The sequence below is a fragment of the Mustela nivalis genome, assembly GCF_964662115.1.
Source record: "Mustela nivalis genome assembly, chromosome: 13".
Classification (NCBI taxonomy): domain Eukaryota; kingdom Metazoa; phylum Chordata; class Mammalia; order Carnivora; family Mustelidae; genus Mustela; species Mustela nivalis.
This window is the reverse complement of record NC_139032.1, coordinates 87,459,241-87,474,078: the sequence shown is the minus strand read 5'-3', so window position 1 is coordinate 87,474,078 and position 14,838 is coordinate 87,459,241. Positions and strand designations below refer to the sequence as shown.

Sequence of the window (14,838 nt, the reverse complement as noted above, 5' to 3'; positions counted from 1 at the left end):
CAGGAGAGGGGGACGCCACGGGTGTGGGCGGGGCCAGGCGGGCAGTGCAGGCCGGGGGCGGGGCCAGGCGAGCTGGGGGCGAGGCCGGGCGGCGTGCGCTCTGACCTCACTGCTGCGCGCCGGAAGCCATCCCGGCCACGGTACGGGGGCTCGGCGGCGGGACAGCGGGGCCGGGGCGACCATGCCGGTCACCGGCAAGAGTTTCCGCCGGCGTCGGGCAGACTCAGAGTCGGAGGAAGATGAGCAGGACTCAGAGGAGGTTCGGTGCGTTTGGGGTGGGACGTCCAAGGGGCAGAAGAGAGAGCCGGCTGTGGGACTTATTACCGGCTAGGCTCCTCTTTGTGAGCCGAGATTGTTGTCCTTCTCTGCAGACAAAAACTGAGGCTCCTAGGGGATGACGCCGCCGCCTCTAGGCCGCGCAATTGGGAGAGGTGTCCCCACGATGCACGGTGGATCTAACACCCAGTGGGCCTGAGCGCAGGGTCGCCTTCCGGACCATTGTGCTGGCGGCTTAGCGTCTGGGCAGGGGTGCCAATAGAGGCTGCCCTTTGAGTCTGAGTTCCATGGAGGGTCTCTCAGTCTGTGCGTTGCCTTTTTTCAGATTAAAACTAGAAGAGACCCGCGAGGTGCAGAACTTGAGGAAGAGGCCCAACGGGGTGAGGTGGGTATCGCGCCGGGGGACCGGGAGGAGGAGGAGGAGATGACAGAGACCCTCCCCCGCCTCGGTCGCCATCACAACTCTCTCAGGCGTACCTCCTTCTCTTAACCCTCTGTACACCTTCCACTGCCCTCCAAGGAGTCCACCCCTCTTTATTTTATTTTATTTTTTATTTATTCCACTGTTGTTTAAAGAGGTTTAACCAGAAGATGGCCTGAGCTGTGTGGTGTTGAGTTTTACCCCAGAGGAGCAGAAACGAGTGATTAACTCCTATTTTTATTGCCCCCGATTGTGAAATGCCCGTTGGTTGTTAAGAGTTTGGGAAATTTAGAAAAGTGTAATCAAGAAAATAAGCAGCACCCATAATTCTCCCATCCACAGGCAACCAGTGTTAACACTGAATGTTCTGGCTGATCTGTTTTCTTTCTCTTGTAAAGGTTGTGAGTACTTTTCTTCTATGCTGTTTTTCAACTCACTTTCACATTTTGGGCATCATGTGGTTTATTTTTCCAAAATCCTTTTTAGTGGCTGCATATTAGCCCACCACATACATGTGCCGTAGTTTGCCAACTAATCTCCTACTCAGGGGTCATTTGTAGGGGACAGTAGGTCATTGTTTCACCAAACAGGAGTGCAATAGGTACTTTTTTCTACATTCGTCTTCAGCTTTGTGTTCTCCAAAGGCAAAATCTTTTTTTTTTTTTTTTTTTTAAGATTTTATTTATTTGACAGACAGTGGTAGGCAAGTAGGCAGAGAAGCAGGCAGAGAGAGAGGAGGAAGCAGGCTCCTCGCTGAGCAGAGAGCCCGATGTGGGGCTCGATCCCAGGACCCTAAGATCATGACCTGAGCCGGAGGCAGAGGCTTTAACCCACTGAGCCACCCAGGCACACTCAAAGGCAAAATCTTTTTTTTTTTTTTTAAAGATTTATTTATTTGACAGAGAGAGATCACAAGTAGGCAGAGAGAGAGAGAGGAGGAAGCAGGCTCCCTGCTGAGCAGAGAGCCCGATGTGGGACTCGACCCCAGGACCCTGAGACCATGACCTGAGCCAAAGACAGCGGCTTAACCCACTAAGCCACCCAGGCGCCCCTCAAAGGCAAAATCTTAATGAGATTGCCAAGCCCAAATAGTATCACTGGCCTTGAAGGAGAGTATACACCTTCACTGCACACACGCCCCCCCCATCCAGCATCTAAAGTGCTTGCTGAACTCTGTTTTATGCTTGTAGGCTTTTCCAATTGTCTTTGGTGCCCACTCCTCAGATCTTGCCTTTGCTCTAATGTTGCCACATACAGACTTTCTAAGTGTAGTTCCTCATATCTCATTTATGCGATTTCTATCTCTATCTCTCACTCACTCACTCTTCCTCTCTGTCACTCTTTCTTTTTGTTTTTGCTCAGTGCTGTGGCCCTGCTGGTGGGAGAAAAGGTACAAGAAGAGACCACCCTAGTGGTGAGTTGTGGGGGCCTCCCTGGGTAATGGGGAGCTGTCGCTGCTCTCCAGTGGGTGACTGTGTTAAAACAAACAAAAAAAAGTCCATTCCCAATAATATAGATGCTTCCTCTCAGCTGTGTTTTGTGCTCATCCGACTTTCTGCAGGATGATCCCTTCCAGATGAAGACAGGCGGTATGGTGGACATGAAGAAACTGAAGGAAAGAGGCAAAGATAAGTAAGTGTAGACCTCATGGAGACACACACTGACCTGTAGCCTCTGCCTGGGTCTATGTGACCCCAGATAGTGGGGGCCTGTAACAGCAGCTTTAGTGGGACATCCTGAAGTATCCTTGGTGCTTTATAAAAAGTAGGTAGCTTAAAACCAAGTGAAAGCAAAACTCTTTTTTAAAATTTTATTTCTTCATTTGAGAGAGAAAGTGTACGCCCATGCACACGCTGGGGGGAGGGGGGAGGGAGAGGGAAGATCTCAAGTGGATTCTCTGCTAAGCGTGGAGCCCAGTGTGGGACTGGAGCCCATGACCCTGAGATCATGACCTGAGCTGGAATCAAGAGTCAGATGCTCCCGGTGCCTGGGTGGCTGCATCAGTGAGGCGGCTGCCTTCAGCTCAGGTAATAATCCCAGGGTCCTGGGATCCAGTCCCGCATCAGGCTCCCTGCTCAGCGGGGAGTCTGCCTCTCCTTTTGCCCCTCCCCCTGCTCTCTCTCTCTCTCTCTCTCTCTCAAATAAACCTTAAAAAAAAGGAAAAAGATGTTCAATGGACTGAGCCACCCAAGCACCCCAAAAGCAAAAACGCTTGAAAAGTTAGTTTAGTGCGCTGTGGCCATTCTCCTTTCATAAAGGTGAATTGTTTAGTGTGTTTCAAACCTATGTGGAAATTTTGTTTTTCTTCTTCTTCTTTTTTTAATGTTTTTCTTTCTTAAGAAACGCAAAAATGCAATTATAAAAATAATAAAAAAGCAAGAAATAAAAGTATCTACTCATTCCCCAGAGAAATCTCCAGAGGACAAGTTTGCTTGCTTCTTTTTCTTCTATTTCCATATCACATATATATTTTTTCCCAACCAGAAGCGGGACATACTGTCTGTATGTGTTTTATTTGTATAATATCGATTGCAGCCTCACTGAGTTGTAACTTTAAGACTCCGCTTCATTGCTTCTCCCCTTAGGATCAGTGAGGAGGAAGATCTCCACCTGGGAACATCATTTTCTGCAGAAACCAACCGAAGGGACGAGGATGCTGACATGTAGGTATCAGTCTGGGTATTAGTGATTCGGAGTTGGCTGCAACTAGAGTGTAAGATGTTTAGTTTTAGATGACATTTCTAGAATTATCCAAAGGCAGCGGGGATCCTGATGCAGGGCTTGATCCCAGGACCCTGAGATCATGACTTGAGCTGAAGGCAGATGCTTAACCGACGAAGCCACCCAGGCGCCCCAGAAACAACTAATTTTCAAGACAAGTTTTGTGAATCTCCTGCCTCTCCCTGAGGTCTGTGACTTTCTCGTTTTAGGATGAAGTATATTGAGACAGAGCTGAAAAAGAGGAAGGGGATTGTGGAACACGAGGAACAGAAAGTCAAGCCGAAGAATGCAGAGGACTGTCTTTACGAACTTCCAGAAAACATCCGCGTTTCCTCAGCAAAGAAGACCGAAGAGATGCTTTCCAACCAGATGCTCAGTGGCATCCCCGAGGTGGACCTTGGCATCGAGTATGTTTCAGACCCCTGGTCTGGTCCCTCTCCTGCCCCAGCCCCCCGAAAAGTACTCTGGTTTCCAGTGAAGGGGACTGTTTCTTGCCTATCTCCTTGGAAAGCCACAAATACACAAATAATAACTATTTTCTCTGGCAAGCTGAGATACGTGTGCCAACAGTGTCTCTGAAGGATTTGGTCAGTGTTATTAGACTTAAGGGAAAGTCTCCTGAACGCAAAAGTTAGATATTTTGTGTATTGAGACATAATTAACATGTAACATTATATTGGTTTCTGGTACACAACATAATGACTGGATATTTGTATACAGGTGTTTATTTTTATTCAGTCTCTGTTCACAGCCCTTAAGCTATTCTAATCAGACCCTTATCTTCCTCTTTTATTCTAGCAGGAGCAATGTTAAAGGTTTACCCAGCCCATGATCCTCCTTTTTATTTTTTGCAAAACATCTGTTCTAACATGGGATCCTCATGGAAGAAATGCGATGGTCAGAATCCTCTTTGGGTGTAGTAGGAAGTGGGGAGACTTCTGGATTCTCACCTCTTTTCTGGCCTTACTAGCTCTGAGCCCTAGGCAATTCTTTTTTCTTCTTTGAGGCTCAGTTTCCTCTTGATCAGAAGAGGACAGTACGTCCTGCATCTCCGGCAGCTGGGAGAACACATGAGAACACGTGTGTCGGAGAGTGGTAGGTCAGCTGTAGGACACTGTGCTCTAGCAGCGGGTCTCCTGACACAGCGGTGGCTTCCAGCCTGACCGTGAATTCTGTCTGAGGACCAGAGGTGAGAAGGTCTAATACACAGCACGGCCCCCTTCTCCCCACAGTGCTAAAATAAAAAACATCATTTCCACGGAGGATGCCAAGGCCCGTCTGCTGGCAGAGCAGCAGAACAAGAAGAAAGACAGCGAGACATCTTTCGTGCCCACGAACATGGCTGTGAATTACGTGCAGCACAACCGATGTAAGCTTCTCTGGGGAAGTAGCCCTGCCCCACTGGGGAGGTTCCCTGGCTCCCGTATTTTGTCTTAAGTGTCCCCTGGGCTCTTTTTGATCCAGTTTATCACGAGGAGCTCAATGCCCCCATACGGAGAAACAAAGAAGAGCCCAAAGCCCGGCCCTTGAGAGTGGGGGACACGGAGAAGCCGGAGCCCGAGCGTGAGTACAGCAGGGGCCGCAGGGCTGCCTGGAGCGGTCATCGGGGCCCGTGGAGGCAGGGTGGCCTCTGCAGGGGTGGAACGTGGGCTTTGGGGCCACGACAGCCAGGTTCCGCTCCATGCTCTGGACCGTGGCCACTGCCTTCCCTTTTCTAAGCCTCCAATTACTCACCTGTCCATGGGGACCATCATTAAACCAAATATTTGGGGTCGCTCTGAAGATTCACTGGGCTGTCGAATTATAATAGAGACTTAGAAATTTCAGTTATCAAAAATTATTGACTTCAATAATCAAAATACATTGAATGTTACTCACAACACCCAAAGATGAGTGCCATTGACGTTTTTATGGATAACCTTCCAGGCTTAAAAAAAAATACGAATATAGAAACATACAGCAGATGGGACGTCTGGGTGGCTCAGTTGGTTAAGCAGCTGCCTTCGGCTCAGGTCATGATCCCAGCGTCCTGGGATCGAGTCCCACATCGGGCTCCTTGCTCGGCAGGGAGCCTACTTCTCCCTCTGCCTCTGCCTGCCACTCTGTCTGCCTGTGCTCGCTCTCTCTCTCTGGCAAATAAATAAATAAAATCTTAATTAAAAAAAAAAAAAAGAAAGAAACATACAGCAGATACATATTTAATAGGATCTCACAGTGTTTTACTCTGTAGTGTGCCCTGCGTGTCTCTCCGTGACAGTAAATACATAGTTGCCCGTTCAGTGGCCACCTCATGTTCTATTGTGTGGATTTACTGCGGTTCCCTCTGGTTGGACACTTAGGTTGTTTCTCATTTTTCCTGATTTAAAGGCTGTTTTGCCTGTATCATGTCCTTCGCTCCATGCCACGAAGTCGCCAAACGCTCCTCCAGGCGTGCGGCGATTTGTTCCTCCACTGGCAGCGTCCGCCTGCGCCCCTTTCCCTCGTGCTCGCCAGCACCCGGGGGGGGGGGGGTCGCCTTTTTTATCAACAACGGGATAAAATGGCGATGCTGGTAACATGCAGAAGTTGCTGAGGCTTCTGAAAAATCCAGACTGTTTTCCCTTCCCTCCCTCTTGAGAAATTATTTTCTGTAACATCCCAGTTGCGTAGTCTTCAGTTCCTGCAGCTTTGTGTCATTCACACACGGTAAGCAAGGACTTTGGCGTCACCAGACTTGGGTTCCAATCTCAACGTCCCTTCCCTTTCTGAGCAGCAGTGTGGAAGTCACTTAAGCTCTCTGGACAGTGATGGCAACAGGCCCCCGTTAGAATTGCGGTGAGTGGGGGAAAGAAGTTGTATCTGAAAGTATCGGGCACCAGGCTTCGTGCTCAGTCACACTCTCACTGCAGTTGAAAACACCCTCCGACTGGTCACCTCGTCTGTTGCTGTGTCGGCCTAGGCCACCGTACGGTCACCTGACTCCAACCTCTATTTATTTATTTATTTATTTTAAGATTTTGTTTATTTATTTGACAGAGATCACAAGTAGGCAGAGAGAGAGGAGGGGAAGCAGGGTCCCTGCTGAGCAGAGAGCCCGATGCGGGGCTCGATCCCAGGACTCTGGGATCATGACCTGAGCTGAAGGCAGAGGCTTAACCCACTGAGCCACCCAGGCACCCCCAACCTCTGTTTATTTTCATTCACTCAGTAACAAGTATTCACTGAGGCCCTACTATGTTCCTGTTCACGGTGGTAGCACCTGGGGCTCCTGTGGGGAATGAGACCGGCATGGTCCCAGCCGAAGCAGAACCTCTCAGCAGTTTCCAGCACGGCCAATGGCTTTTCCTCTTTGCCTTCACAGGATCCCCTCCTAACCGCAAACGGCCCGCTAATGAGAAGGCCACTGACGACTATCACTATGAGAAGTTCAAGAAGATGAACAGACGGTACTAAGGGTGTTGAAAGGGAAAAGTGCAGACTGGGATGTAAATAGCGCCATCCCTTCCATTCCCCACGCCCCCACCACGCCACATCCCCGCCGACAAAAAGGCTTCCTGGACAGCAGTTTGCTCATTTGCTAGCAGACTGGTCCCAAAACAGACCCTCTTAGCCCTGCTGCTTACCTGCTGGATTTTTCAGGCACCGCATTTATAACCTTTTGAAACAAAACAATGTGTAGTTTCCCTATTTGTGGGCAAATTCTATTCTTGTGAGCGTTGTTAAGTCTCGTTTGTAAATATGTTGACTTTCTTTTAATATTGGCTCTGGGTCAGGAGGAAACAGCTGTGTTCAGAGTGAGATAAAACCCTTTAGATTGTGCTGTTCATTATTATATATGCAATCGTGTCTTCTACTTTCCAATATCTGGAGTTCAGAAATGCATCCTTCACTGTTTATGCTGGATCTAGCTGACAGCAGAAAAACCTAGGATGGGGTCAAAGGGACACTGGCATTTTCTGACTTTTACAAAGTTACCTATTCCTTTTCAATAAGAAAGAAAAAATTTATATCATTTTCAGCACTTGAGTATTAAATATAAAACAAATCCAACCTTCCTGTTTGAACTGTGTCTCCTTCTACCAACACTAGGTAATGTGTTGGGAGCCTGGGGCATGGGCAGCTCAAATGCAGAACCGGGTTCCTGAGAGATTTTTCTCATTGATTTTAAGAGATGTGGACAGGATCCAAGCCGTGGGCTGTGGGGGGCGGTGCCCCCTGGGCTGTCATTTTCCTGAGGCACTTAACACAGGTCAAGACAAGAAAGGATGAGCAGGTTGGTTGACCTCTGGGCTGATTTTTAGAGTGGGTGTTGTGGTTAGAGGACTTTGGCTTTAGAGTCAGAGCTGAGCTCTGCTCACCGCCTACTATACCCTCGGACCAATCTCTTTTCCTCTGAGCCTGTTTTCTCATCTGTAAAATGGAGATAGTTTTTATTTTTGTATTCCTTCCGCTATTAGAATGCATGATCAGTGAAGGCAGGAATCATGGATGTCTTGTTTGTTTTTTTCCTCTAGTCCCCAGGGTCTAGTCCATAACCCAACACGCGGGCAGTCCTCAAAACCATGAATGAATGGGTGAGTGAGGGCAAGTAACTTTCCCTGGCAAAATCGGAGGAACACTGCCTCATCCAGGCGCTGAAGGTCAGCAACAGTCATAAATCACGTTGCTGGTATGTATCCTTCATATGTCATGATAGCACTCTGCCTGTGTGAGTATGTTCCGCCCCAACACATATCCCCAGTCTAAGCATAAGAACATCACATCCCGATAGCGGGGAAGCCAACTAAAGATTTGACCAGCCTCCCCGAAACTGTCAAGGCCATCAAAACCAAGGAGAGCGTGAGAAACAGTCTTAGCCAAAGAGGAGCCTGAGGAGACATGAGAACGAAAACAGAATGTATCTTGGACGGGACCTAAATCAGACATGCGACATCAGGTAAAAACTAAGGAAAAATGAACAAACTTTCGTTGTATCAATATAGGTTCATTAATTTTAACAAATGTAACACACTAGTATGTGTGAATTGCGTGGAAGGTATAGAGTTATACAGTCTTCATTTTTCTATAGATCTAAATTCGTTCCGGGAAAATAGTCTTTGGAAAAAAAAAAAAAAAACAAAAAACGCCCCCAGCGGCCTCCGGCGCTCACCTCCCGGAAGCCGGAAAGGGCTCCGCCCGACACAAAGATGGCGGCCGCGACGGCGTAAAGAGACCCGCCCCGCACAAAGATGGCGGCCGCGGCAGGGAGGAACCGGAAGCGCATTCTGGCAGCAGCGCCGGCCTGGGGCAGCGCGAGAACGCGCAGGGAGGCGCGGGTCCGGGCATGAAGCTGGGCCGGGCCGCACTGGGCCTGCTGCTGCTGGCTCCGTTGGCGGTGCGGGCGGTGGAGCCCATCAGCCTGGGACTGGCCCTGGCCGGCGTCCTCACCGGCTACATCTACCCGCGTCTCTACTGCCTCTTCACGGAGTGCTGCGGCCAGAAGCGGAGCCTCAGCCGGGAAGGTAGGACGGGCGGGGCGAGCGTCGGAGGCGGGGGTCGGGCGGACGGCCGGGGTCGGGGTCGGGGGTCGGAGCCGCAGCCGGAGCGGCCCGGGCGGAGTGGCGCCCGGCTCAAGGCCACGACCACGGACGGACCGGATTTGGCCGGAGAACCGAACAGGGGGGCTGCGGGCCGGGCCGCTTCCTCCGCCGAGAGTTTCGCTTCTTCCCAGCCAGCGGCAAGAGGGGCGGTGGGAAGTCTTCCCGCGCCCGGAGCGGCGGCCGAACCGCAGCCCTGCGGAGCGGGGCGCGGAGAAGGGGCAGGGCCGGCCGGGGGAGGCCTCCAGGCCCACCGCCACCTGCGGGCCCAGTGCTGACCTACGTCAGCGTTTCAGCCGGCGCTCGGCGAGCTTAGCAGGTTCCGCGGGCTCTCACGGCCTGTACACTCGGCTGGACTTCGGCAGACGCGCCGACACCCCCTCCCTGACTAGCTTTGTTTCTCCCAGCGCTGCAGAAGGATCTGGACAGCAAGCTCTTCGGACAGCATCTTGCAAAGAAAGTCATCTTAAATGCCGTGTCCGGCTTCATAAGCAACCCGAAGCCGAAGAAACCGCTGACCCTCTCTCTGCACGGGTGGACGGGCACGGGCAAAAATTTTGTCAGCAAGATCATCGCGGAGAATATTTACGAGGGTGGTCTGAACAGTGACTATGTCCACCTGTTTGTGGCCACGCTGCACTTTCCACACGCCTCCAACATCACCCTGTATAAGGCAAGAGCAGAATTTTGGAATCTTGCCTGGATGATGCTGGGGTGGCGGTGTCTTTGTGGGGTGGGTGGGATTTGGGAATTCCCTGTTGGAGTGAGTGAGCCCTGAGTCTTCTCTTCTACAGGTGTAGGTTCCCTTTGAAAGGTGTGGAGGTTCGGGAGGGTTTGAGGTTGTGTGGAGTGGTTACACCTTCTGAGCTCCGTGGTGGTTGCTGAAAACGGGCTCTCCAGGAATACTCTTTTTAGTAAGTGGGGTTTCTAAGTAAGTGGGGTTACATGGATGTCATCACATCCAGTCTAAAGATCGTGACCTGTAACTCATTTTGTAAAACAGGAGACATTTCTAGAAAGGCCTGAGGTTGTTCAGCCAAAGTGTTGCAAACTCCTTGTACAGTTTAACTCACTGATAAATAAGAGCCTGGGCTTTGGCGGCAGACACACCTGGTTGTGAGTCCTAACTCTCCCACCTGGCAGCTGTGTAGTCTTGGGATTGAAGAAGGCCGGTGTACACAGGATATCTATTAATGTCGCCATTTTAATGACAGGGACCAGGAACTCAGTGAAACAGCACCACTAGGATAGCCACACGACAGTCAACATGGGGCTCTGGAAGCGGGCAGAGCCGGCTTCACATCCCAGCTCTACCGCATACTAATTTTGTAAAATTGGGCAAAATGAGGAAGCTGTGTGCCTCAGCCTCCTTAGCTGTAAAATGGGTATGATAAAGCACACTGTGGGGAGTTCTGAGGAACCAAGGAGCTTGTGTGGGTCAAGTTCTTCACAAGGTGCCATACCCCCAGCAAACACTTCATATACTGGGCCATCGTGCGAACAGTTGTAGTGCTGATGCTTGCACCGCGTGTTTGCTGCACTTGCTGAGAACTTTGAGTGGCTTTTGCCCCTTGTCATTCAGGACCAGTTACAGTTGTGGATCCGCGGCAACGTGAGTGCCTGCGCGAGGTCCATCTTCATCTTCGATGAGATGGACAAGATGCATGCGGGCCTCATAGATGCCATCAAGCCTTTTCTAGACTATTATGACCACTTGGACGGGGTCTCCTACCAGAAAGCCATCTTCATATTTCTCAGGTAAGGTCGGGGCCGGGACCTGCTTGAAGAACTCTTTGAGCCCAAGTCCGTGGGCTTTGGCACAAAACCCAGTCCTCACTCCCCGGAATTCTGTTGTAGCAATGCTGGAGCCGAAAGGATCACAGACGTGGCTTTAGATTTCTGGAGAAGTGGGAAGCAGAGGGAGGAGATCAAGCTCAAAGACATGGAGCCAGCCTTGTCCGTGTCCGCCTTCAATAACAAGAATAGTAAGTGCCGGCGCTCCTAACCCATCACATTCGTGATCCTGCGTCCCTGAGCTGTAGGTCCTCAGCCTGGCCATGGCCTGGGAGCTGGCTAGCAAGGCTGATTCTCAGTCCCTTCCCTGATCTACTGAGGCAGAATTTCTCAGAAGACTCTGTGTTAAACTTTAGGTGACTCTCCGTGTTTTCTTTTTTTTTTTTTTTTGTCCGTGTTTTCTTTAGCTAAATCCTTTTCCTTTATGGAATAAAAGCAGCCAGGTGAGCAAGGAAGGCTGTTGGGGGTGCCTCCAGAGGAGAGGGTCTGTCGGGTCCCTTCCTCCTGTGTGCTGTCCTGGAGCTCTGAGATTCTGTGCGCAAGATCAAAAGCCAAGCAGCAGTGGGCCCGTGTTCTGCACTGGGCGCCGTGTTGAACACTCGACCTGCAGATTTCCTTTGATCTCCACAGTAACTCTTGGGGTAGAAACTGTCATCATCCCCAAGGAAATGGAGGCCTAGAGGGAGCTGCTTGCCCAAGGCCACCCAGCCTGTTTGGTGTCTCTGGTCCCCAGAGCTGAGCTTTTCACTGCCCAGCTCGTGATTTTTCTGGTGAACACACACACCTTTGACCTTGAACCCTTGGCGATGAGAATTCCCCATGATGCAAAATGACTCACCTGGTAACCTGGGAGCCACGCAGGCTGACTGTTACCATTTAAGTCTGCTCTGTTCAGGTTCCTTTTGAGCTTAGAAAACAATAGTTCTCCTTTGAAACAAGAAAATTCTTCTACTGTAGTATGGGGGTGTTATGTGTCCGTTAGTGCAGGCGGAATATTACTGATGAAAGCCCGGGTATTTTGTAATCTGTTAGGTGGTTCGTTGGCATGCGAAACAGTAGGAACACATGCACTACAAACCTTAAGCCTGAATGCTTTAGCAATTGAGGCCGGTAGCTTGGGACCCACATTCTGGGGAATTACAATGAGTTCCCGAGTATAAGCTTCAGAATCAAGCAGACTTGGCTCAGCTATTTACTGACCGCAGCCCCAGGCTCTCTGCCTTCGGGCACAGATCTAAAGCACTCAGAATTTCCGAAGGGACAAGAGCCATAAAGGTGTTTTGATATCCATAACAGAGCCGCTAACCACAGCTGAGTTTGACTTGATGAGGTGCCTTTGGGGAGGCATCTCTCCTGGCACTTTCTCTGAAACTCTGCCAGCCTGGAAAGTTGGTCCCCGCTCCCTGCGCACCGCCCTGCCTCTCTGCGTGTTCCCGGCACTCTGGGCTGCGCGCCTCTCCCCTGCTTCGGATCTGTAGGTGCATCTGAGATGCCGCCCCTGAGCCTGAGCCCGTGGCTCCTGTGCTTGGCTTCCGTGGGGGCATTGAGCTCCCGGGTTACACGGGACTCACTAGATGGCGGGCTCCGCCTCCGGGTCTGGCCCCCAACAGACGCCCGGTGGACGTGTGTCTGATGGATGGGCGGTCAGGTGGACAAAGACGAACACCACCTTTCTCTTTTTCCCAGGTGGCTTCTGGCATAGCAGCCTGATTGACCGAAATCTCATTGATTATTTTGTTCCCTTCCTCCCCCTGGAATATAAACACCTAAAAATGTGCATCAGAGTCGAAATGCAGTCCCGAGGCTTTGAAATTGACGAGGACATTGTAACCAAAGTGGCTGATGAGATGACATTTTTCCCCAAAGAGGAGAGAGTTTTCTCTGACAAAGGCTGCAAAACCGTGTTCACCAAGTTAGATTACTACTACGATGACTGATGGCGGCCTGGAGTCACTGCTTCGAGTCGGAGAAGAAGGAACTCAGCACACGGCTCTCTTCCCGGACCTCCCCTAGCCCTGTCCTCTGGAAGAGGACTGAAGGAAACGCGTCCTGTGGGACAGGACGGGCATTTTCCTGGGCCATTTTCATCAGAGAAGCTGGACGGCGTCAGACCCTACAGATCGTGGACTTCGGAACAGCCCCAGGAGCCTGTAGCGGAGGAAGCAGGCAGCTCCCAGTCTGCTCGGCCCAGGGCTCGTGATTTTTTAAAAAATCATGTTTTAATTTCAAGTGTTTCTGTTTCAAGGAAGGACGTCTTAAGTTTTACTGAAAATGTAGTAACTTTATTTAAAATGGTTTTTAACATTATGAGAAACTTTTCAGACTCTACATTGCTGGCTTCGTGTTTTTTGTTTTTTTAAAGTTCCTGTCACCATATCGTATACTGTGATGTCTTTACTGCAAAGAAGTCCAGGCCCCGGGTCCTTAGCACGTAGTCCCTAAGATGGCATAACTGGGGACCGAGGCAGGAGCAGTGATCAGACCTATCATGGGGCTGACCATTGCGAGGGGCACTAAAGTGTTTATTATTATTTTTTTAAGATTTTATTTATTTGATAGAGATCACAAGTAGGCAGAGAGGCAGGCAGAGAGAGAGGAGGAAGCAGGCTCCCCTCAGAGCAGAGAGCCTGATTTGGGGCTCGATCCCAGGACCCTGGAATCATGACCTGAGCTGAAGGGAGAGGCTTTAACCCACTGAGCCACCCAGGCTGCCCTGCACTAAAGTGTTTAGATAAAAGCAGGAGTGTGTAAGAGGGGACACACTGAGGCAAGTCACAGATAAGCCTTAAATCCCCTTTCCAAGGGTTTTGATCTCAGTAACATTGTGAACTGTGGGAATAGCAATATTGTGAACATTGTTAGAAACAGAGTTTCCACGGGAGAGAAGTATTTCCAGCTTCTCACTTGCCAGGCCTTCAGCCTTGCAAAGGAGGACCCTTCTCTGCTTCCCATTCCCAAACGAGCCCCACAAACTTGTCGTCAGGCAAGTTCGGCCATATTTTTAAAAACTATATTTTGTTGCTAGTTGCTAGTTCTTGTTAATGAACTCCCAAAACTTATAAGTTAAACTGCCTGCCCTCCTCCCAGTCTACCCTGTGGATGCCAAGAACAGTGTTTTTACTTATAACTACAGAAGAGCTACCGTTTTACAATGATATTGTGTAAAACTTGTGAATACATCTTAAAGGAGGGGAAAAAGCCTCCAGCCTCCACCGTAGGTCTTAGGTGCTTCAGCTGTGAATGAAGACCCAGCAGGTGCAATGCGCAGCCTAACCCGAGGCCTCTGAGCCTCCCAATGACTCTTGCTCTCTGCTTAGCAGCACTGGGCTTCACGGAGCTCCTGACACCCAGCCGTGGAGTTCAAGTCCAGAGACATAGCCTCAGCTACAGGGGACTAGGCGTACCTTGGTGTCCGTGGCACCCTTGTGCACCTACAGCAGGGGCGGGGGGAGCTCCTGTGGACTGTGGCACCAAAGTGCTCACAGACCCATTTTTTGCAGGACCAGAGGACCAGCTGGCACTTGCCACCACAGGACTTTGTTCTGTGGGACCTGGCCCCAGAGAGGCTCTTTAAGGGCATCCAGGCCTCCTAAGTCTGGATGGCTGCAAGTGTTGGAAGTTTTAAGATTTATTCATTCATTTGAGAGAGACCAGGGGCATAAGCAGGGGTGAGGGTCAGAGGGAGAGGGAGAAGCCGACCACCCTGAGCAGGGAGGCCGATACAGAGCTGGATCCCAGGACCTTGGGATCACGACAGGAGTGGAAGGTAGAGGCTTAACCGGCTGAGCCACCCAGATGCCCCATGTTGGAAGGTTCTTGATGTGGAGCAGAAGCTGACCTGTCGTCCTGTCGCCAGGGGTCACAGATCGATCAGGCTAATGACTTTCAGATGTCAGCCCCAGCACCTGGGCGCCCCCCCATAGGGAACATGGGAGTCCCCTGACTTCCATCTGGCAAGTTCAGTCTTTGTAGATGAGGGCAAAGTGGAAACTGCACGAGGCTGGGAACAGACGTGGAAAGTTCTGTCTCAGGACTTGAGCACCTTCAGTTAAGAAATGGTGGGAGCGGGTG

The 14,838-nt window shown here is 50.5% G+C and overlaps 2 protein-coding genes across 2 annotated transcripts; both read left to right on the top strand.

The window, feature by feature from the left end:
• Positions 1-104: 104 nt before the first annotated feature.
• On the top strand, positions 105-7,447 carry LOC309846650 (splicing factor C9orf78). The gene is made up of 9 exons (XM_082695921.1): positions 105-264; positions 602-661; positions 2,060-2,111; positions 2,259-2,329; positions 3,283-3,360; positions 3,628-3,825; positions 4,651-4,787; positions 4,883-4,981; positions 6,759-7,447. Exons 1-9 carry the CDS (start codon positions 182-184, stop codon positions 6,848-6,850), a joined length of 870 nt encoding a protein of 289 aa, XP_082552047.1. The 5' UTR covers positions 105-181; the 3' UTR covers positions 6,851-7,447.
• A 464-nt stretch (positions 7,448-7,911) lies between these two features.
• TOR1A (torsin family 1 member A) lies at positions 7,912-13,095 on the top strand. Its single transcript, XM_082695920.1, has 6 exons — positions 7,912-8,066; positions 8,466-8,898; positions 9,381-9,646; positions 10,556-10,731; positions 10,831-10,958; positions 12,454-13,095. Exons 2-6 carry the CDS (start codon positions 8,721-8,723, stop codon positions 12,702-12,704), a joined length of 999 nt encoding a protein of 332 aa, XP_082552046.1. The 5' UTR covers positions 7,912-8,066; positions 8,466-8,720; the 3' UTR covers positions 12,705-13,095.
• Positions 13,096-14,838: the final 1,743 nt, after the last annotated feature.